This window comes from Lichenostomus cassidix, chromosome 4A (assembly GCF_008360975.1).
Source record: "Lichenostomus cassidix isolate B80296 chromosome 4A, HeHo_3.0, whole genome shotgun sequence".
NCBI lineage: Eukaryota > Metazoa > Chordata > Aves > Passeriformes > Meliphagidae > Lichenostomus > Lichenostomus cassidix.
Genome location: NC_139485.1, coordinates 7,795,794 through 7,819,904, shown reverse-complemented (window position 1 = coordinate 7,819,904; position 24,111 = coordinate 7,795,794). Strand labels below are relative to the sequence as shown.

General features: G+C 42.0%; 2 protein-coding genes across 5 annotated transcripts in view; one reads left to right on the top strand and one right to left on the bottom strand.

Moving 5' to 3' along the window:
* AMMECR1 (AMMECR nuclear protein 1) overlaps positions 1-24,111 on the bottom strand; it is a 95,565-nt gene that overhangs the window by 47,095 nt on the left and 24,359 nt on the right. Inside the window, exon 1 of one of the 4 annotated variants that reach the window (XR_014852208.1) lies at positions 22,923-23,473. Coding sequence is in view for 3 of the 4 variants with exons in the window: in XM_085060361.1 (XP_084916487.1) it covers positions 22,923-23,424 (502 nt within the window). In the remaining variant the exon portion in view is untranslated. Of the gene's footprint in view, positions 1-22,922; positions 23,658-24,111 lie in introns of those variants that run through there. The other 3 variants (XM_085060361.1, XM_085060359.1, XM_085060358.1) reach the window with 3 other exon arrangements.
* LOC146437408 (uncharacterized) overlaps positions 22,547-24,111 on the top strand; it is a 68,004-nt gene continuing 66,439 nt past the window's right edge. Inside the window, exon 1 of the mRNA XM_085060362.1 lies at positions 22,547-22,802. Within this exon, the coding sequence (XP_084916488.1) occupies positions 22,591-22,802 (212 nt within the window). The 5' untranslated portion in view covers positions 22,547-22,590. The remainder of the gene's footprint in view (positions 22,803-24,111) is intronic.

The following is a 24,111-nucleotide window of genomic DNA, read 5'->3' as shown; positions in this document are numbered from 1 at the left end:
AAAATATTTCTAACCCACAGAGCAGTGAAGAAAGCTTTCCAAGTATGACCCAAGTATTAGCCAATGCAGTATCACAAGGTTATTCCAGCACCTTGGCTGCTGATCTTAGCAACAGTAATGTTAGCACACCCTTTATGTTTACTATTTCTTGTCAGAATCATCCATGCAAAAAAAGGGAAACGATTCGTCATTTCAAATTGAAAATACTCTGCAATGATGAAGAACAGTGGCACAAAGCCGGCACCCACACAAAACAGGGAGGGAGGACATGATTAGAGAGTAGATAGGAGGAATCAAAAAGCAAGGAAGAATAAAATGGCAAATTCACTGCTCCTCAAAAGACTGTAGAAGTGAAGTAATTGTGGAGAAAGAGAAGAGTTTTTCACCTTCCTCTGAATGTTGAGTAGACTATGTCTTTTAGTTTTAATTAATAAAAGCTAGCAACGTAGAATAGAACTAGCAGGATGGGACAAGGGGCTAGAGCCTCTTTTGACACGGCACTCGTGATGCCAAGGCTCCTCACCAGGGTATTACTCTCTGTCATCATGCACACCATGATCCCTTGCTCTTCCATATTTACCTCTGACTAGTCAGTTTAGCCTTCCATCTTGTAAACTTCTGTTAATCCTATCCAAGTCCCGACCAGCAAGGTAAATACACAGAAACCTGCTCTTCAAAACCAACCAACCAAATTAAACATTTCAACACCAAAAAATTAAAAGACAATAATTAATCAGCTTTGCTTTTTTAAAAGGCTTATTGTTCCATGCACATTCTTTTCATTAAAGATGCCAACAAGTCTCTCAGCACAGGTCTGGAGCAATGCAGCTTGAAGACAGACATCCCTTGACTAGTTCCAGGCAAGCATGTTTATCTGAGCAGTGCAGTGCCATATGTGTGACAGCAGATAGGATGGCTCTGCACTTGGCCTAGATGATTCTGGCTCTTATTAAGCACTAGATCAGGAATTGCTGAACTGCCCACTGTTTTGTAACAAAGCCATAAACATGTAACACTCCTCTGATGAGCATTACCACCCTCACACAATGTGACAAGGTATCACAGAATAATCGTGTACTCCTGCCTCCATCACACTCTGAACTCATTACATTTCAAAATTCATTCTTCTGCTCATTGTGCTCATTTCTGTATTTCATGTGCTTTTAGGCTTTCTTTGCCTTTCCCCACCCCTTACACCTCCTCTTCCATTTCTGTCCTCCCTCCATCTTTTTTATCTCCCTTTGTAACCGGTTTTTAAAGGGGGGGAGTGGGTGGTTGGAAGAAATAATGTAATGTTCAAGTTATTGCATTCCATTTGCCCATTTCAAGTCAGGGAGAAAGTCCTCAACCCTCACTAAATAAGTCTCCATTTGTTTCATAAATTCTGCAACCTTCATATGGATTGAAACTTCTGGAGCATTGAGCATGTTCCTCAAAAAACTCAGCAAAAAGTTACAAGAAAGTGAGTTTGAATTTTGAAATGCAGACTCTAAGGTCCTTTGGAACTTCTTTTATCAACGTAATGCTTAATCTTTCAAGACAGTACACATGCTTATTAAACACATCCAGAGTAAGGACTGTAACTCCAGATAAAATTCTGCTTGAATGTCAAAAGCACCCAAGAACAAGTGTCATATTCTAGGTTATTAAGGCACCATAATTTGCAATATTTAATAAAATTATGTAACTATATATATACATTATAGAACTCTTCACATTTATGCTCTGACCTATTTAAGCAATTCTTTTTCCCCAATTGCACAATTATGAACCAGAGCAGAAAAATCAGACTTTATGAAGTTAATAAATCAATTCAGTGTCATTACAAATTATTAACATTATTACTTCAGAATCTGCAATCACCTGATTATGACTTTCTATGGGACATATTTAAATGTTCTGAAGATACGTACTTTTGTTTCCTTGATACCTTCATTATTAGTAAGCCATTATACTTCTTTTAATCAAATCAAACTAACTTCAGATTATACATTGAAACCACTGGTTTGTTAACAAAAACTATTCACAAAGCAAAGCTGGTATTTCCTCTCTGGCTATTTCTACCCTTCTCATTTCCCAGAAGACATTACACTATTTTATGCTCCCTTGGGTAGCTGTTGACAGAAACACCAGGAAAACACTGCATTTGAGCCAATTTGTATCAAGAAATTTCAGCTACACTTGAAGTGTTTCAAAGTAGATATGTCCCAGCCAAAGTCACCTCCCCACCCAATTTTCAAAGAAAGTGAGCAACTTAAAGCCACATGTGGCTCTCATATCCAAAAATGAGTTCAAAACATGTACATGTTAACAAACTAACAAGTCTTCAAATTAACAAGGACTGGTACTACTTATCCTCCCAAAGCAACACCATGGAGTCTCATCTCCACAAGGAGCAAGTTGTCCTTGAATTAGAGATAGTCGTGTCAAAGAAAAACATTTTAAAGGATGCAAAACACTCAGCATAAGAACATAACTGGACACTTTGCAAGTCAAAGTTGAAACAATTTCAGAACCAAAGATCTCAGGTATAGTTCGTGATCATTCTAAGTACAAACTGGAATTGAGACAAAATACTTCCATTGAAAGTATTTTCCTTTCAATAGTAATTTTTTCACAATTAATGAAAGGAGTCAGCAGAAAATTTTTCTAAAATTCCATGAATGACTCCAAACCCACATGTTTTAACACGACCACATCCACCATGTCTTAGAAAGCTGTGTAAGATCCCCAGAACTTCTACTCCATAAAACACCAGAAGATAGTCCTAAAGAAATCAGATAAGAATGGCCCCAGCCCCTATATTATTTTTTCCTTAGAAGTCACTAGCAAGAATGCAGCAAACATTAGTTTTGAGACATTGGTGTAATGTTTCCCCTTTCATCACTAGCAGAATGACTCAGGCATAAAATTAATTTTGGAATTTGGTAGAGAAAAAGCATTTTCCAAGCACTTCACATCTGGAAGCTTTGTGCCACAGCATTATTTCCATTCTTTTAAGATTGCAAACAATTCCATGCTCACAAGAAGTTGCTGTATATTTACTACAAACCAGGAGCCAGAGGATATCGTTTTGCATAGATTTCAGACAGCATCTTAACACACTACTCCTACCTTTAGTGTCTACACATACTACCTTAAGAGAGAGTCTGTTCTCATTGCCAGGGAAGATACTGAATTTTTCACTCATTACTTGCCAGTGACCATTGGATTTTCATAAACTGTTTTTTTTTTTGTTCTGCTGAAATACTACCTGAAGCAGTTACTCAAGCCATCAGTGAAAACCAGGAGTTGCAGTTCTTAAAAGGTCACACAAAATTTTATTAGAGCTATAACCAGGATTCTCTTGCTACAGACGAATCATAACTTATGTTTTAATGAATTTCAGCTAACTGTGAGACACTCTGTTCTTTCAAAATATTAGATCAGTGAGTAGAAATAGGCAATGCTATGTATGCAATTTGTTCTGGAAAATAACTTTGTTAATTAAGTTCAGACACTTTATACATACAAGACACTAGGCATAGTCATAAAGGCTTTCATTTGGACCTTTATAATGCTCTCTGTTAGTTGCCAAATGCACGATGCATGCTGAGACAGAAGCACCTAAGGGCACAACATAAACAGATGAACAAACAATTTATGCCAATAACTTAGAACTTGCCAAGCCTGTGAGAAATTAACACACAGGAGTTTTCTGCTTAAGTGGAACTTGGTTCAAAGGACTGAGAAATATTTAAAGAAACCTAAGGAAAAATATTGAAACCACACAAGATTTTTTTATAGCAATATTAGTTACAAAACTTATATGCCAAGGTGTCAGCTGACAGGAAAGACTGTAGCTCATCCAAATATTCAAAATCATTCCTTTAGAAATCATTGCTTCTTCTCATTTTAAATTACATATTTTAAAGGTCCACTGCATCACAATAGATTGCAAGAGACTTTGAAACACTAGGAACCATACAACAAAAAAATATATTAGCCTTTACTTTCAAATTTTTAGAATTTATTTAAAAATGTTTAACTTTGAAAATTTAGTAAACATTCAATTATTTTGGAAGTGGTTTCAAGAAGCTCAAGATAATGCAAGAGGAGCCAAAAAACAAGCCTCAAGAATAATCTGAATTTGCCCTGAAATTCAGACTTCACTAGCTCAACAGCTGGAATAAATTAATTACTATTAAATCAATGCATTCTAGACTGCACCATATTTGTATAGAACTCAGCCATGTAATTTAACCAATGAGATGACAGTTCAAAGATAGTCTAAATACAGTACTAGAATTAGAGCCAAATTGAATTTTTATTTTTGATAAAGAGTTAATAAAAGACAGCACTTTTAAGATGGACAAAGACGATTCAAAATCACAGAGTTCTCACTGGTTTGAAAGTAATGTGTACACAGACTAGATGCTTTTAAGTAAGACAGGTATCTGTCAGTCAGCATAGGTATAGAACACAGGATATCATGCCTTCAGAAGAACTAGACTATCTCTCATTGTCTTCCCACCCCTTAAATCACTGATGACTGTATCAAGGGTTGAGTAATAGTGAAGTCCAGAGATGTTGCTTAAATAGACTCGCCCTCTCCTCCCATCCCCAGATAGCTTCCTCTCTTGTTTTTCAATGAACATGTGTGATAGGGGAACTGACCTGGTTAAAAATATCTCTCCTTTTAGCCAGTTTAACCTAGACCAAGTTTGTTTCTCTGCTCTGTTTCACTGTGCAGGGGCATGCACAGGGATGTCAGCTCAAAAAGAGAGGCAAAAGGGGCAGTGAAAAAGGGCAAGCATGACTGCTTACATCTGTGCCTCGCAAGAAGAAATGTACTCGCATGCAGTACAGCTTAAACAACAGGGAACAGCAGTAAGATTATTAAAGAGAGGTAATTACTTTCATGAGGACAGTTTATACTGCTGGAAAAAGCAGAGGAGCTTTCAGACACGTTGCTTTAGCAGATTATGCAAAGCACAAGACAGAACAAAACTGGTCATGAGGTAAACATAACCATGTTAACCTTGAACAAGAACACACTTAGCACTCAGGCAACAGAGAAATGTGTTAACAACAAGCCAGATGACTGGTCACTGGTCCCCTTGGAAGAGGAATATACTGCAGTTAGTGACACTGATGCAGTAATACACAGAGCCAGCGCTGAGGCCACAATTTTCAGTAGGCAGCAGACATGGCTTAGTTATTTTCAGACATCCAAGGTAACAGAGCATTCTTTTCTGAGCAAGTATACTGGTTACTACATGCTATTATCAGCCATACAATTAGACAACCCAAAAACACAGACACCAGCTCTAGTACAGGAAATTACTGGAGGATACAGAAGCATCTTTACAGGATTTCCCTGTTGTCACATTCTTCCAGTGGCATCTTGCATTGGCCATCCCTGGGACACAACTAAGCACATCCTCACTGGGGACATCAGTTCTCTCACTGTCTCTTACAAGTTCACACAAGTACAGAGAAGCTGTCTGCAACTTTGCTTCCAAAAATGCATTTTTTCTATTTGAAGACTCACAATTTAGGGTTATGCCTTCATTATGAGGGAACAAATCTAAGAAGTTTTAAAAAGCCCACTACCTCGTATGAACCCCACTGCAGTTTTATAATAGGTAACAATCAATGCCACTGAAAAAGGCTCTTGTGTTGCCTACTTGTTTTCCCTTCCATGCTTCGTCATACCTTTTGCCATCTCTAGCATTCATGTGGGCCCAGGATGGGTCAGAGCTAATCTCTGGAACAATCCACCGTCTGCTTCCTGTTGAGGTAGGAGTCCTCCTTGGAGTAGACAGACATAGGACTATGAAGAAGCAGGTGTGGTTATCAGATGACTTTACACACAGCTCGCTGTATCTGTGACATCTGACCATCAGTTGGCACAGGACCCAGCAGATGGAAAGGCAGCAACCTCACAGGGCTCCTACACTGAACATTGACTACTTGGTGATTAGCAAAAAACCAGAAAACCTCCCAAAATCCCCAACCAAACCCAGTACTCCACTGAATCCACACTAGTAATAGTAGTGTATGGAATCACAGGATTGTTTTTCTGGAAAGTAAACTCAGGTTGATGGACAGAAGAATTACACTCAGGATTTCCATGGTTTTACTTTCTCAAGTGCTGCCAGATCCACATGTGAGACTGTGATAGGAAGACAGTGAGACAGACAGCAAGGATTTAGGCATGATGGGAACAGGAAGAACTTGTCAGGCATGCACATTAGTCATGCCAGAGTCAGCCAGACTGGCATGCTAACAAGTTTTCGAACTTATGAACAGTTCTGCACTACTGCTGGAAATTTCATAACACACAGAAAGCCCAAACGCTTGGCCTCACCTGACACCCTCCAAGGAACAAGGATCTCCAAGATCTGGTAGAAGGAGGACAAACGAAAACAGGATAATGCTGAGAGCCTATCAGCTTACTCAGCAATTCCAACGGGAATGACAAACAACAGGCAGGTGGGGAATGGCACTGTATGTGAAGGTTATATAAACATTTAGTGGCATAAAGTCTTACAAGACAAGAGAAGGCCAATGAACTTCTTATGGTAGAAGTCACACAGTCAAGTAATAAAGATGCATCATCAGTTCAGGAAGATTATGGAGTTTCAGTTTTAAGGAAGGTAATAGCAATGGGCAACTGACATCTCCTGATGTAAAGTGAACTCTGTGACTCATCAGAACAGCATGTACATTTTTTTCCCCTCTCAAGTAATGACTTCTACTTTGAAAATTAGTGCTAGGACCTACAAGAAAAGATGCAATTTTTTGCTTAGTTTTGAGTGGTATACAAGACCTAGTTAAAGGATAGGAAAGCTACTCTGTAACAGTGCTTGCAATGCAGTTAAATTTCAACATCAGAGTTGAATACAGTGAGACAAAAAACTATTGGCACATGGATCATTAATGTTAAGGGAACAGTGTAAAGAAAAAACCAAAAAAGCAATTAATAATCCTCTCAAACCTCTTTCCTGTCAAAAATAACCCAAACAAACCAACCAACCCAAAAATATACAACCCTAAAAAGAAGAAAACAATTACAAAAAAAAAGCAGACAAAATTCTGTATTAGGAGATCAGGTAAAACAGCATCACTATTGGAAGCAAAACAAAAGCAGTCAAAGAAATACATCAGCCCCTGCAACAAAAGCCTATATACTGCATGATTAAACAGGGAAGTTAGGGAGCAAATCTGAGAGGTCAGTTTTTAAAAACAGAAAGCTTGCCTAATGAGAACAGAAGAGATTAGAAAATACATGGTAGGTCAAAAGTAAACAGAACTTAACATGTTTGGGTAGCACCTTGCAAAGTGTTATTTAACGATATCAAAAGCAGGAAACTAACTAGAAAAATCAATGGGATCTCTTGCAGACTAAAATGAGAACGGGACAGAGGACTGACAACACCAGTGTAGAGAAGCTCAATGGAACACTGCTCCCAGTATTTACCAGTGAAGCAACTGGGGAGACATTCACACCTATCTTTATAGTATGTAGGTCAGAGGGATGGGGTCAATTTGAATTAAGTACAGAGGAAGCATTTGGCTGAACAGACCAGTCAGAAACAGTTCACTGAGGCCAGCACAGGCCTTCACAGGACAGCTCCAAACCTGACACTGAAGAACTGCTGGGCAACAAGTTGCCAGTGTAACTCCAGAGCACAATAAAGACTCTAAAGGGACTGTCACAACAGAAAAGCAAATGCAATTTCCATCCCTGCAAAGTAGCAGCAGATCAGATCACTGTGCACAGCCAACCAGCCTGCTGGAAAGAGTACAAACAGCTTCTCTGAGAGAGAATACTACCAAGACCACAATGCTTCCCTTCCACACCGGTGCCAACTTACATTTGATCCCCCTCTGAATTTGGGGATCAAACTGTTAGATACATTGAGTATCTGGGTTGAACAGCAGGTAATCTTTTGGAAGCAATCAACCAGGACTACTTGGAAAAAAACCCCAAACTTGTAAATATAATCTTCAGCCACCCAAAAGGGGCTCAAGACTTTCTGTGACAGCCTTCACATGGTTCAGCTACATATTGCAGGCTTCTTCACCACCTTAAAACCACGATGCAAAGGTTTGCTGTACATTGCAATGTTTGCAACTCCGTGCTTAAAAGCGCTGTGATGTACCCAGATGAACTCAACGGGGGGGAGAAAAATCCCATAACCTTGTTTAGCCTTATACTCCAGCCTGGTAAGCTTTGTTCTGATGTCTGGGGAATTAGATGTAGGGCAAATAATTGGAAATGCTGTCAACAGCAGAATCACAAAAGGAAATCTGTTGTTATGCGATTGCTTTTTCTTCCACAGCTTCTGGATGTACTTGCAGACACCAATCTACCTACTCATGGTGCCAAAAACTGAAAAAAAAAAAAAAAGTCGAGGGGACTTTTTCATCAAAAAAAGAAAAAATTCAGGTTGAAACACAAATATTTCTCTCCACTGTCACCTTTAGCATTGCTGGTGACAACAGCAGGCTTACAGTCTCAACCAGGAGAGCAGTTACATTCTCAGAGCAGAAGAAATCCAGGTTAAAACAAATTGAGCTACAGTTCTTGGCAGAGTAAAATTAAATACTGCCTGGTTGCAAGGGTCCCATCTCTCTCCAGACCACATGGGAAGATCTCATCCCTTAAGCCAGCTCTGGCATTTAGCATGCTAAAAGACTCAGCAAAAAAAGTCTTAAAACTCAGCAAAAAAAAATAACCTAACAAAAAAGACCAGCTGACTTATCAAGCAGAAACAGCACAGCCAGCATACACTGATCAATGCAAGTAGTTCAAGGGAGGGTGTGGGGCACATGTATGAGGATGTTTTGCTTGCCCTGGACATGGAGTCTCATCCAAAGGTTGCATTTAACTCACATCAGTTCTCCAAACCAGAAAACTATAGTCAGACCATTAATTATGCCTGCAATAGTCTTGGTATGTGAGTGAAGTCAGATTGGGAAACTACAGTCCGATTCTATAATGTCATTCAAGTGGCTCACAGGACATAAATACACTGCATGAGATAGTCAGTTATTCAACACTAACAAGACTAAAGGAAAACAAAATCCTGAAAGACCTAGAATTAATCTCAAAGAGACTACAATGTTCCCACAACAAAGCTTAAACACTTCTTTCTAAAATTAAATATTCACTCAAACACTGCATGAGATGCAAACAGTCTCTCATAACTATGTACAGAACACCTTCAGTAAGTTCCCTTCAAATGTCAAAACTGAATTTCAAAAATCATCCTATCAGACTGAAAACTCTGGAAAACAACCAGAGAGCATTTTAATTTTGATGCATTAAAATCCACGTGTTCATGTTTTGTTTTGGTTTTGTTCACTAGGTATTTCACGAAAGCAAAAAGTTAACAACATCTTCACACTAACCTTGAAAATGACACATTTCTGAAGCTAACACAAAATTACAACTACATTGCACACCAGCAAAGTATATATATAGCCTTTCAAAAGTAGTACCAGGAGTTCTCTGAAAATACTGTATGTTACAACTATGCCACAAAAAAATGTATAGTATTTAATTTAATATAGTATTAATTTGCTAGTTTTGTCAGAGACAGTTATTTGGTATACTACCAAAAAGCCCTAAACCAACTCACTCCCTATGAGCAAATCCCACATAACCATGATTCAATCATTCTAGGAATTAGCTAAAATGAAACAGCTGTGGACCAAAATCACTGACCTAAAGAGGAATATTATTTTGTTATTATTAAGTCTGTACATTGGCTAATCAGTGAAGTTTCTAAAGGTCAAACCACTGAAGATTTATCTTTATTCTAAAAGAACGTAAAGATTCAACCATCCTACTGCCACTTTATTTTTAAAATCAACACAGGTAAGGGTAGATGGCTTTTAAAGGACTGTGAAAAAGGCTATAAATCCCTTGTAAACAACAGAGGTCCAAGTTGTTCCTTTTTGGATTTCTCACTGCAGTGCTTCAAGGTGCCAGATCTCCTATTTTCACCTCTTCCAAGGCAGAATAATTGCACCATTGTCTTGCTCCCTGACCTGACTTCAGGCTGCAACCTCTATTTACCAGATCTGACAGCTGGAGGTTGGCACCCATTTTTCTTTCAGTAATCTGGGAAAGGTGGGTCTTTACCATGAACAGCAAGCTTTACTGAAAACTAAAGCATGGATTTACACACTTGACTTTGCTCAGACCTAGCCACTGGCACAGCATCCACCTCATGAACAGCACTCAGCCCAGTGCCAGACCACACATGAGGTGGTGGCACATTCCACTTCATGGTGTAAGGTCAAACTTCCTCTGACCAGCATTTCCAGTTTCAGCCCCACAGAGGCTGCCACTCCCTCAACTGCATCCAAGCCTAAAACACAGGCAGCAGAGGCCACACTTCAGCTGATGGGGGAAACTTCAACTGAGATGAGGAAGAACAGAAGGACCTCCATAGAAAAACACCGACAGACAACCATGCTACCAGCTCTGAAAGCAATTATCACCTACTGTATTACTTCACTGGTTTGTTGGTTTTGGTTTAAAAAAAACAAAATAAAACCACACAAACAACCCACCAAAACCCAGCTCTGCTTTAAAAGTCCTTCACATACCACAGTTTCAAAACTCATCGACTTGAAGTCTTCTGACATTTCAATGGAAACGTGGAAGCCCCAACTTTCCCTGACAGCTCATGGTGAGTCTATCTGTTCAGTTCCCTGTTACTCCCTTTCATAGAAACTGTGCTCCTACACTGCTCCACTTCTTTGCTGTCATGAATTGCTGTGCAAATAAAAATTCATTTTATTAGGTGGCTGAAGTCAAGCAGTAAAGTCTCCAGTATCACTACTCCAAAAAAATTACTGCTTAACACATACTTTGTTTGCCATTTGAATCCTTTCCTTGAGTTTTATTTTGGCAACCATTCTTATTTAGAGCAAAAGATACTTTGTTCAGAAAACTTATTCATAGTCTTTTTTAGATACTTTTGTTCTTCTAACAGTACTGGCATCTGGTTTAAAAAGTGTCCCATTGTCTTTCTCTTCCTATACACACATACATACGCACACACAAACATATATATATAGACCAGTACACGTACACACGTATGCACACATACCTCCCCTCAACCAAATTTTGTACCTTTTAGTCATTGTTCTGATCCTCTAAAGCAGCCCAGCTCTTCTCATCTTCCTTTGCAAACTGAGCGCACACTTCCAAGCACTCTGGCTGCCCTGCTCTGCAAACACAAAATGTCTTTCTCCTGAGAGCAGCAGAACCATAAACTTTTACAAGTATGCTCCACTCTCTTTTACAATTGTATTTAATACTTTTCTATTCTTACTTATAATTACTCTTTAAAATAGCCACTTGCCCTTTACATATCTATAGCATAAGGAAAGCTAAGTGATAACTGACAGTCAACTGGTAATACCAGAAAACCATTAAGGAGAGAAACAAACTCCTAACTTGCCGAATCAGTTTTTATATGCTCCTGAAGTACATGAAGCTGTTCTAAAAACCACTGATTTTCATTCAATTTTTAACAGTATAGCCCTCAAGTACTTCAATCATCCCTGCAGAGCATTCTCATCTTCCTTCCAATTTCACCTCAATAAAACTTCATTATAATCTACTCATTGCTAGTGGGGTGGGTGGGGTGTTGGGGAGAATTACTGATGAAAAGACATCACTTCTGGCTCCAGATACCCCAAACTACAAGCTCCTGAAGACAAAAACATTCAGGGAAGTATCATTATATGGTCACTACTTGTTCTTCCTTGCCACCCTACCTTTTCTTTCTGCTCATCTCCATTTCCAACACTCAGTAAATCAAGAGATCTTGTCTCTCTACACAACCATAGCTTACTGGCTCTAGAAAGGCACAGAATGTGTAACCATACCCTCCTCACAGTTTCAAAACGTCCTTAAAAGAATTGTGTTCATGCAACTTGGACAGAAACACAAGATGCACTATGATTTTTGGAAGGTCTTGTTTTCAGCTTGTTCTAGCAGACTTAAAACTGTCTGAACTATTCTCAGGGAAAGGATTCTCTGAACAGTAGCCTAAAATATGAAGGAGGATACTGTGACTATGAGAACCCCAAAAGAAAAAACTATTCTGGAAAAAAAAATTTGCAAATTCTGTGACTTAACTGAGAAGCAACAGTAGCCTTTAAAGGAGACAAGCTAAAATGAACACAACTATGATTAATTTCAGATATAATGGATTACAGTTTAAAAAAAAGGAAAAAAAAAAAGGAAAAAAGAGAAGTGCATGCCTTCAAGTTGCCAATTTAGGAAAACATATCCTGAGCCAAGTCTGGAGAGCTTCCTTGCAGGGTAATCCAGTCAAGGGAAAGAACAATTGCAGTAATAGCCAATTTCTCTCTACACTAACTTGACAAAGAAAAGTAGGTTGAGGCACCTTATTTTTTTACATTAAGAACACAAGGCAGAGAGATTGAAGATCTCATCCAGGTTTGTGCACCATAATCACACGGCCAGGAACAAAACAACTCTTCCAAACCCCACTGCAGTGATTCATACTTAAGTCCCACTTGCCTCCTCTAATAACTTGCATACAGAGAAGTTGGACAGAACCTGCAAAGCCCCAGAAACACTCAGAGGTCCAACAGCCATTCAATGTTTTTTATGTAAGATTGTCTCTTTCTTTGACTAATCCAATCACTTAAAAACAAGTAGAGGCCTTATCTGTGGAACCATCTGAACATTACGGATCTCTCTGCAACAGCCTCTTCCAAGAAATTTCTGGCATCTCCAAACCCCTAAAATCTAGTGCCAAGATGTCAGAGACCACTCTGAACTGGCCTAGTTTTCTCCTCCAGCGCAGTTTCCATTAAACATGCTACATAAAATGACAACCAAAAAAGTGTAATAGGCTTATGTTGCCTAACTCTTGGATGTATGTCTGTGATCCGTACATTTATATGACCATTGGTCAGAGAAAGAGTAAATACCTCATACTGCAGCAGTAGAGTGCTCATCATGTTCTTCCAGTTTCATCTACCCTGTCTAGTGTAACTGTTTCAGCTCAGGACAAGCAAGACTCTGCTGCTGCTGAGCATCTCAACACATTTTAAAAAAGAAGAAAATGTACTCAAATTAGCAAGATGACATAGGGTAGTAGGTAGAGTAGGTAGTCTTTGAGTAGGTTATACCAAGACATTTACATTACATATGTGAACAAACTTAACACCTTGAAATCCTCCAAAAGGAAAAAGAGCAGCTGGCACCAACCAACCTGGAGCAGAGACTTCATATTTTCCCAAAAAGAGGTATTGCTGGGAGCTAGTTTTTGCAGTGGCTTAGATTGTCTACCTTAAAAGCTCAAGCTGTCCAAGCACAGCAAACTGCAATAATTCATCCTTGAGGTGAAAAGAGACCACAATGGTTACGTGTACACAGGAATACTTGTTTCACTTGAATCTTTTTCCTGTGAATTAAGAAAAAGGTGATTTGTGTTCCATTTATTGTTCTTTAAAACACTTCATTTTTAATGCTTGGGTTTATCCAGCATTCCTTCCAAATGAATAGCCCCAGTCATTATATATTCTCTCAACTTTCAGTCTCAGGATTTTAGAGAAATTCAGGTACTGTGGTGGGAAATATCCCAGGAGAGATTTCTGCCACCTGCCTCTTCTCTACCTGTTTATTTTTCAATTTCAGTTGAACTGAATCAGAGCAAGAATCCTGCTCCTATTTCTTAAGAAGGAGTGAGTCTCATCACTACAACTTCATATTCCATCACCACCTTAATAGGGATTACTTTTAATATTACATTACCATTTGGTTCTTCTGAGTCTGGATAACCGCTTGTGCAACACTGTACCAAAAAAACTTGCCTCCTATTGCATGGCTTGCAATTTTACATTTGGGCCAGTAGCTTGCTGGAGTTTTGTTCCCCTCATGCTTAAGAGATGCTTCAATTGCAATTACTCACCTCCCTTCAGGCACTGCAGAACTCTTTGAAGAGGGTTTCTTTCCTCACTACACCTTTTCTGTGGGTTTTTCAACCACTTGCTCAGCCTCCAGCACTCTCTCTGCAGAAACACTACTTAGAAAATGTTGGTGCAGCACTTTCTTTGCCTACTTCATGTGGCAGTCAAATAAAGTACTGAGGACTACAAAAATGTTTTCTCTTCCTCATAAAGGTCCTTACAAGGGACCTCTGCCAGCACATCATCTTCCTCAAAAGTCAGTCTTTCAGCAAGTTTATTTATACAGAAAAGAACAGCCTTGCAAACTTGCTATTCATTGGCAGCTGAACTTAGCCTTGTGCTCACCTGCTGAGTAAGGAAAATGGTATGGCACACAATCCTTATATGCTGACAGTCATCTAGAAAAAGGGGCTGGAAGCAACCAGATTTGGTTGGCCCACACTGATGTCCACCAGCGGAGAATCACTCACTTTTTTCTACCTTAATACACCTACAACTCATGAATTCTTGGGCTTCGCCCCCCACATGCAAAACAAGGAAAATGTTTTAATTTTCAGAAAAGATAAAGTGGAAGTAATTTGGATGCTAAAGATAAAAATCGTGACAGATTCCTCACTTCCTTTCTCTTCTGTCTCAAACATGGCCTCCAAGTACCACTCACTAAAGCAAGCAGCTTCACAGATGCTGGAACCCATCACGTGCCAGCAAAGCCTGGAGAGGAGACATCTTTGCTGGCAGAGGGGCAAAGGATAAATTACAGGAGTATGTCTATGGCACATATATTATAATCACTATAGCCCTAGGTCCAACCCTGCCAAAAGGTGCCACAGATTTCAAGCTAATGGAAAGAAAAGTAGAAAATGAGATGTTATATTCCATTAAGGATTGTGAGAACTTCATCTTTATAACACAAGAGTGCTCTGGGAAGACGTACAGATCTCTATATGGCTGCTGTCCCAGTGACCTTGTCACAAGTCCACAGAGCTGTTCTGTGCTCCGTAAGATGTCATTCTCATGAAATTAGCACTTTAATAACCCTGGCTGCAAGTACTCAGTGTGGCAAAGCAATATCCATGTACTCACAACAAGCACTGCCTTCCAGGAAGCTTTCAAAGCCCAGTCAGGTTACAAAAACTAAGGCATATCCTGCAAGGCATAGACACAGACATGCAGTCTGTTAGGGGACACCAGTTGGGAAGAGATGACACAAATGCAACAACAACAAAAAAATCTCTGCAAATATGGCTCTGGCGAATGGAACAGGGAGGTATCCCACTTCAGAAATGAAGCTCTTTACACTGATTCCTTTAGCTAACAACCCAGTTATGAAAACGAAGGGCTTTTTAGAAGGTCATACAAGTAGCCCAGGAAAGATGCTGACTTGTTTATAGTGGTGGACTGACAAATAGCCCAGCTTTTGGTCAGTCAGCATATACCACAGCACTATTAAACAGGGAGGAAGTGCAGCACTAGGACCAACTCAGCAGCCATATTCCATTTGAAAGCTACTACACTACCAGCATGCTTTGCTATCAAGGACATGTTTTTGAGAATTTGTCAATTAACTGCAGTAGAGCTGCCCCATCTTGTTATTTAAATGCAAACTTTGCAATGCTAAGCTGAGTACGTCTTAATATCCCACTCCTTAGGAGCATAAACATCATAAAAAAGTCAAGCATTTTCATAATGCTTTGCTAATGAGGGTCAGGGCCTGACTGGACTTGTTTTGGCCTCCAGCCTAGCAACAGTTTCTGTATTGGCCAAACTCTGGTAAGACTACTATTATTTTTAAATAATTTGCATATTTCCTGCCTTCCGTGGAGACTCTTGCCACAAACCACTGGTATATGGCTCAAACAACTAACGCTGCTACTTCTGAAGACAATAATTTGATGCTACAGAAAACCTGCACTTAACTATAAACAACTACTTAATGTAAAAACAGACAGCTTCGCATACTGAGCTTGCTCCATTAATTATGACATGAGTTTTGAGAACCAAAAACTATGGACTAAATACATATATATATATATGTATTTCATTCACGGAGTGGTCACAGTCTAGATCTGTAAACTAAGCAAACTGAACTAGCCCAGAGTTCCAAACTTTTATTTCCTCATTATCTCTTAACTGTCAGCAAACAAAAAATGCCAACATTAAATTTCTCTTGTTTTAGTATTCAATGCTAGATAACATTACTCTTTCAGCAACTCCAAATAAAATATCTGCATTCTTAAATCATAAACTTTGCAACAATTGCTAGCAAAAAAAAAAATCAAAGTTAGATGTACATGCAAAGTAAACCAAATCTAGGCACAAAATATGTCTTTCTGACAGAGTGTTTAAATGTCAAAAACAATATTGAAATCTGAATTTCCATGAAAATACTTAGCAGGAAGATAAAGCACAAGATAGAATAAAGAAAATATGACAAATATGAATGCAACTAAACCAAAGGAGGCAATAAAAGTGGATGGCCAGACTGATGGCACAAGGAGAGGTGGTTGCTGACTCCACCTCACCCTAAAAGGAGTAGAAGAACAATTAACTTCCGCAGAACTAGTACTGCAGTGAATCAGAACACTTATTATAACCTTGTGGTGACTGCTTTTAGCTAAAGAAACAAGACCAGGGTTCATGCTTAACACTGTCAATTATTTGATTTCCTATACTAATAGAAACTACCTCATCTGCTCACTAAAATCAACTTATGAAGGAAAAACCCTCAAATTACAGTTAACCTAATTTGGAGTTTATCATATCATTATTTTCTCAATTCACCAATCATATCAGAGGATGAATCTACCAGCAAAGGCAAGTTCTTTCTGAAGCCATGTAACTTTATCCCTTCTGCCCCTCTGCTGCACCAAGATGCATTCACCAGATCTGCTTTCAAATATGCTGGGAATTCCCTGCTGAGCATTGCCAATGCCAGCCAAAATACACATTTTCTACTGCACTATATTTTCAAAGCGTCTACCACAGAATGCCACTCTGAAAGAATCACCACTTCATATTCCAACATTTAACATTCAACAGTGAAGACCCTGTTAAATCAGAAAATAGTGAGTCTTCTACAAATCTACATGACATACACATGGAAACCAGAATGAAGTCAGACAGACACACAGACATGAAAGAACACTTCCCTGTCTGTGTGTTTCCTTGTTGATCTTTGGCCATGACCATGCAATCATTATAGCTGTTGTGTAATGCTGGAGTGTAACAATAAATACAAATTATCTCAGTCTGCCACACAATGCTGTAAGTCTCCACTACCATACAACCAAGTCCTGCAGAGAAACAACAAAATTTCATACTTCTGGCATCAAGAACAGCAATGACAACAGGTACAGCTCAGTGCTGTGTATGGATTGCAGAAAAAGAATACTGCTGGGTTTTTTAAGACAATATGAAATTCTAAGCTTCCAGACAAAGTTTCAAAGAAAAGCTTGTGAAGAAACATATACCAAAGAAAGCAAGCAAGGAGTTAAGCACAAGGTTTCAACATTACAGTAAATTGTAGAGACTAAAGCAGGAAGTCAAGCTGCAGCCAAGAAGCAAGAAATCAAGAAAAGCATGAAATCCTATCAGCTGCAAGCCACAACATTTTTATTCACGTGTGTGTGTAAGCATATGTGCACACCTACAGACAAACCTAATCTTTCTTCAATGCCTTAAATTAAAGCATCAGACTGTTAACACTGTGGAAAAAAATCAGCTTTGGGGCTGTACAGGAAGATTTTAAGCTATTTCAATCTAAATTACCAGCAATTCTCCACCACAATTACCAACATGTTGCCAAGACACAGTAACTAAGGAAAAAAACTGGATGTCCAGTAACCCTAGAACCATTTCTTTACTTCAAGTTTAAGTTACACTCACTTTGAACTGAACCACAACTTTCTTTGAGTGTGAAAACTAATGGGCACAAGACCAGCTAATTCTGTATCTTTAAACTGCATTGAATTGAAATGTTTCCAAACTTCACTAATAAAATATTAAGGTAGTGTAGTACCGCTACCCCATACCCTTTCAGATTATGTAAATTAACATATCTTAAACCCGAAAACACAATGAAATACAAAGGTCAGGCACATCAACATGGCAGCAGATCTGCATCTCTATCCTGCAGCCAAATGAACAGTTGCTGCAAAATACTACAAGTCATCAATGAAGAAAGGAAGAGAGAAATTTACTAGCTAAGTCTTTAGGTCAAAACTGGCTATCACTTTAATCCAGAGGTCTTCAATCACAGAAGATGGTCAAGCCACACAAATTATTCCTGTGGCAAAGAATGTGGTAGCCAGCAACACTTCCCCATGTGCACAGGGCTCTCAGCTCCCCTAAAGCACCAGAACCACCACAGGTACAGAGGTCAGCTACAGACACCACCTAATGCCTCTGGCACCGTCCCCCAACAGATGATGAGGATATGAGCAGGTCTTCATCCTCACATTTGAATGTAAGACACTCAGGGTGAACATCACTCCAAAGAGCTGCTCAGACAGATGGGAAGCAGGGCACAGGCCCCATCACTCATTCCAGCTGTAAACTCCTGCTCTTGGTTACCAAGTACCGGATGACAGGGGCAGAACAAACAATTCCCCTTAAAAATTGTATCAAGTACAGATGGTCACCACTAAAATGATCCAGCTCACTAGCAGGGAAACCTTCAAGAAGGGACTACAAAAAGCAAACAACTGGCAAGAGTTCACCTGCTGGACTGCCAGACAACATCTTCTCCACAAAGATGTTGACATTAAAATTAAGTAGGCAAGATGAAGAGCTTGAAGCAGATACTGTGCAGGACAAAAACTCAGAAGGTGATTTCTGTGTGCCAAGGGAAATCATTAGAGTGAGCAGAGACGTGAGATTCTTTAAGAAAAAAGTCCTCCTCATTCCCCACAGCATAGCTTCAACTGAACTCTCCACACACTTACCCTCCCCATTTTGTCACAACCTTCTTGCACTTCCACTCAAACACTTTCCTACTGGAAGAAAAACAGCAGTGAGCAGTGTGAACCTTGAGCTGCTTCACAGTGGTAGATACTTCCTTTCCACTTCCACAATGGAAGGCAGGTCATGGTATTGTTTCCACTGATCATAATGGCCCACCTTGTGTATTGCACAAGACCAAACCAGAAAGGCAATAAAGGGATAGGAGTTATTTGTCAGAGAAGTAAGAAACACACGAAAAAAAGGCTACTCAGTTTTCCTTCTCCCTAAATGAGTGGGCTAAAATGCTTTTATAACTCCTCCTGCATCCCCCTTACAATTAATTTCTATGGACACTTCTAAAATACCTGTTTTTAAACAAGTTCAGTGTTCTGTAATTTTACTCATCAAAATGAGTTTCAAAAACAGTGTCTAAATAACACTTTGTCTAGAAGACAATTTTGTCTGGGCCAGCAATTTTCAAATCTTGTGTTAGTGTTCACACCTCCAGGATAATTTCTACATCCCTTCTGCACCTGTAGTTTAAGAGCCACCACATTGATAGAAGCAAGGCACATGCCCTGCAGGACATACCCCACTTCACTTACAGTGAAGTGAAATTACAGGTATGAGAAAGTTCTTCAATGAAGAGTGATAAAATGTCAGTAGATCAATGAAGCCTACCAGAGGAGAGGAAGTCCACGGCTGGAAGGATTTGCTGAGCCTATTCTCAACAAAACACCACTGGAGAGATTCAGTATCTTCCAGCTATCTTCTTTTGCCTTCATGAGTCACCACCCTCTCCAGTCCAACAGCTCCCTAGCAATACCCTCTACACCCTATTCCCTGTGCTTTAGGAACTCCATAGACAGGAAAATGCCAACTATTTCATCCATGTATGGGCTGTCCTAGAGTTCAAAACTCACACCCTTTCAAAACAGGCCTTTCCACTCATTCTTATTGCCTTGAATTTGCCGCCCTGACACTGTACTCATCTTGGCAGCAGAAAGTCAGAAAAATCCGGAGGTGTCACAAGCAGGTTTTGTTCTAAAGACAACATGCCAGGACCTTTTGTCTAAGTGATTCAGCCACCTGCTTTTCTTTGATCATGCCCAGTTTCATTGTTCAAAGACCTGCAAGGAATATGAGTCATGTCTGTGTGAGGATACCTGCTCAGAGGTCTTTCATCCTCCCTGTAATTAACATAATTAAAAAAAAATTCTAAAATTTACATACAAACCCTTACTTTATGCTACTACTCAGACCAGATGTTTCGTTCTATGGACAAAAGCTCCAAATGAATTCGAGGCAGAAAGTTGCAATACACATTCACTGAAAAACACCAGCTCTCGTTCAGGTTTTTTTTTTTTTGCTGTACAGGATGAACCCCAGCTTCAAAGCCAGCACCCTATCTTTGTGAGTTACCCAGTTACCAGTAAGACTGCCCCCAAACCTTGGGAATGCTAGAAATCATGCTGCCTCTGAACACTTTGCAGGAGCAATTTATTCACCGACCTAGAATTTTACATGTAGTACTAAACAACTTTGAAAAAGTTGCATCCCCAACTGCACAAACATAATCAGCTCACAAGGCTGCTGAAAGCAGCAGTTCTGCCATCTGTCTGCTTGTTCCCACCTCACACTTGTGCAGGCACAAATGTTTGTGAAGCCATGCAATGATCCAGAGAGAACCAAACTCTGAAACCAATCAGGGAAAAATATAAAATTATCATTAGATCATTTCCTGATCTGTACAACCATGCACACTGACACAAGTATGGGAATAAACAAATTACATTACTAATTTTAACGGCAGTGCCTTTCTCAGAAGTCCAGAAGTTGATGCAGCAACTCTTCACCAGGTCTAGCAACTAAATCCAAAGAACACAGATGAATTTGAGAAAAACTGGAATTATTTTACATCATTTTCTATAGTGCTCTTGTTAAAGTAAGAAGTGGGAGAAAAAAGTGATCTACTGCTTACTAAGAGGAATCAAAGTGCTTACAGGAAAACATTTCTGTGTTGAGATCTTCACCCCTGCCTCAGTTTCCTCCACTAATAAAACAAAGACAGTAGCACTAATCGATTCAACACAACATTCTGCAACACAAATAAAAAAACATAACACCGAGGTAATATTATTACAGAGAGACACAGACAGAATTCAACTCTCTTACAGCAATGAAAGAGTGAAACAGCACAGAGCTGATGTTGCAACCTATAGTGGTCCGGGATGGAGAACAGACACAGGACAATGCACAGCAAAATGGCTACTCAGAGCAGCAGCTGCTAAACAGTTGGTATCTACAAAAGGACAGACATGGATTTGCAAAAGACCTGGGTAAAGAAACTCACAGTGGAGTCTCCCTGCCCTCCTTTCATTATTGGTACTCTGATGAAATCACATAGGTGTTATGAAGAGCATATAGGGAGGACTTGCTGGGGTGGCAGGTTAAGTAGGAATCCACAGAGCTGGGTTGTCATGACAGCAGCTGAAAGTATGCAAGAGATGTATAGATCCTGGGTGTTAGAACAGCAAGGACTACAAATAAGATCATTAATACATTACATTTTTAAACACCAAGAAGCATACACTACATCTCATTAATGAAACACAGACTGCATGGTAACTGTTTGCATCAGTGAGGGTGCAGGAGGGTCCAGGACATACATGAAAAACTTGTATTCATTAAGTACCGATAAAGCACGGGTTCTCACAGACTTGATACTCATGCTATACATAAGAGGAAAAAAGTGACATGCACTCTGGTGGACCAACACACTCGAGTCTCAGCTGGAGCTTGGAAACCACATGAGCTCCATTCCATTTAAAAGCAAAGTAAAACAGCGGAAACTCAATTTCAACAACCCCTTACGTTAACTTTGCATTCAAACGGACTTGGATCATGCAGCAACTCGGTAACTCATCCCAGCTGAGAGGAAGTAACTTCCTGTCAGAGAGAAGTTACTCCCTGAAGTGTCTGAGCTCTAGCTGCAGCAGCACGCCCGGCTCCCCGGCACAGGCAAGCTGCAGGTGCTGACATGCTGGGCAACACCATCCTGGCGGGTCACTTCTGAAGGCGGTGGGGCACAGGGTTCAATACAAACACCGAACAAGAGTGGCCAGGGATGGGAATGAAACAGGCCCTTGGTGGACACTCTTGCAAGGAAGCTTGGGAGGCAGAGGGAGGATGGGAGTAACAGGTGTTTATGTGATCTGTTCAAAACTCTGGGAATTTGATGTGGTGGATTACTCAGGGACTCGGGATGTCTAACACTGGGTGATCTCGAGGGGTCATTACAAAGCAAGGACTCTGCACGATTTGAGACCAAAGTAGCGTTACAAGTGCCTGGCACAGGCAATGTACAGGTACACCAGTGTTCACAAATCCAGGACTCGCACGACAGGGCTCTTACACTGGGTACTCACCATCCAGCACTGGTGAAGGAGAGGCCCGCACTCATGCAGAACACATGGACAGCGAGAGGCTGCCTAGTGAAGGGGTCCCAGTAAGGACTACTGGTGAAATGAGCGGGGAGCGGGCTACTCGGGCGCTGCTGAACACAGCCCAGGAGCGGGGAGAGGGCACTGCCCACGGGGCGCGGCGGCCGGAGGTGGCCGTGGAGCCCGGGGCGCGGAGCCCGGCACAAAGGCGGCCGCTCGGAGCGGGGCGCTGCCGGAGGTGTCAGGGATCATGGGGGCGATTCCACCAGCGAAACCCGTGCGCGACGGGCCGAGAGGGGCCGGGCAGGGGTCACAGAGCGGCGGGCAGCGCGGCGCTCCCCAGGGCGAGCCCGGCGCGGAAGGGCAGCGCGGCTCCCGGGGAGCGGGGGCGCCCGCGGGCCGGGCCCCGGGACAGGCGCGGGGCCAGGCGAGGACAGCGGCCGGGCGGCGGCAGCGGGGAAGGTGCCGGGCGGGAGGCGGGAGCCGGCGGGGAGGGAGGGAGGGAGGGCGCCCGGCCGGGGGGGAGCCGGGCGGGACGGGCGCGCACGAGGCGCCCACGCGGGCGGTCGCGGCGATACTCACTATGGGTCGTTGGTGAAGCGGGGGCTCCGCGGGGGCTGGTATCCGTACAGGTGACAGTAGAGCACATCGAAGCAGAAGCAGCACATCTCGGCCGACACCACCATCTTCCTGCAGCCGGGCCCGCCGGAGCCGGCGCCGGGGGAGGCGAGCAGCGAGGAGGCCGGCGGGGAGAGGCCGGCGGGGCCCCCGCCGCAGCTGGCGGCGCCCCCCGCCAGCCCCCCGAGGCCGTTCAGGCGGGGGCCCCCTGGCGGGGGCAGCGCCCCCGGCTCGCCCCCCGCCGCCGCCGCCCCGCCGCAGTGGGAGCCGCCGCCGCCGCCGCCCGGGCCGGCCGAGCCCGAGGGAGGGGAGCTGGAGAGTTTCTGCTTCTTCACCCCGCAGCAACCCGCCGCCATCTTGGAGCCGTCTCCCCCCACGCAGCGCTTCCGACCCATGGCGGGGGGGCCGGCCGGCCGGCCGGGGGACGTGCGGCGGCCCGCTCCGCCTCCTGCCGCGCCCGCTCCGCCTGCACGGGGAGGGGGCGGGAGAGGGAGGATGAATGAGGAGCGGGAGGGAGAGGAGGATAGGGGGAGAGACAGAAAGAGCTGCGTTAGAGCGACCCGGTGAGCGGCCCCGGCGGGCAGGGCCGGGGCTGAGGGGGCAGCGCGGCCCGCAGGTGTGGCGGCCTTTCCCCTCCCCTCACACGCCGAGCCGCCCCTTTCGCCTTCCCCCCGCGCTTTATCTCCTCCTTCTGCCAGGGAAGTGGAGCAACTCCACCTCGCGTGCTAAAAAAAAAAAAAAAAGAAAAAAGAAATAAAAAAATAAACCCACAAACCCGAGCTCTGCAGGCGCCGCACGGCAGGAGCAAAGCCCTTGAGATGGTTAAAAACACCCCGCTAAATAATTCAAGTGACCTGAAATGCCTTTCTCTGGGGAAGAGAAGAGGAGGGCTGTGTTGGAGCCGCCAGGCTGGGAGCCTGCAGAGTGCTTGGATGCAGCTATTAAGCATGCAATTGTGATGGCTAAAAGCCACGGGCTTTATCTGTATATATATAAAATTCTTAATTTTTTTTTTTAAATTATAGCTTTGGCAATTACTTCACAAGCAGTAAATAGCAGCTCAGAGCGTAGGCCCGCAGCTGCGGAGGCAGCAGCCATGACCCGGTGAGCCCACGGCCCTCGGTGCCGGCAGAGACCTCTAGGGAAGGGAAGT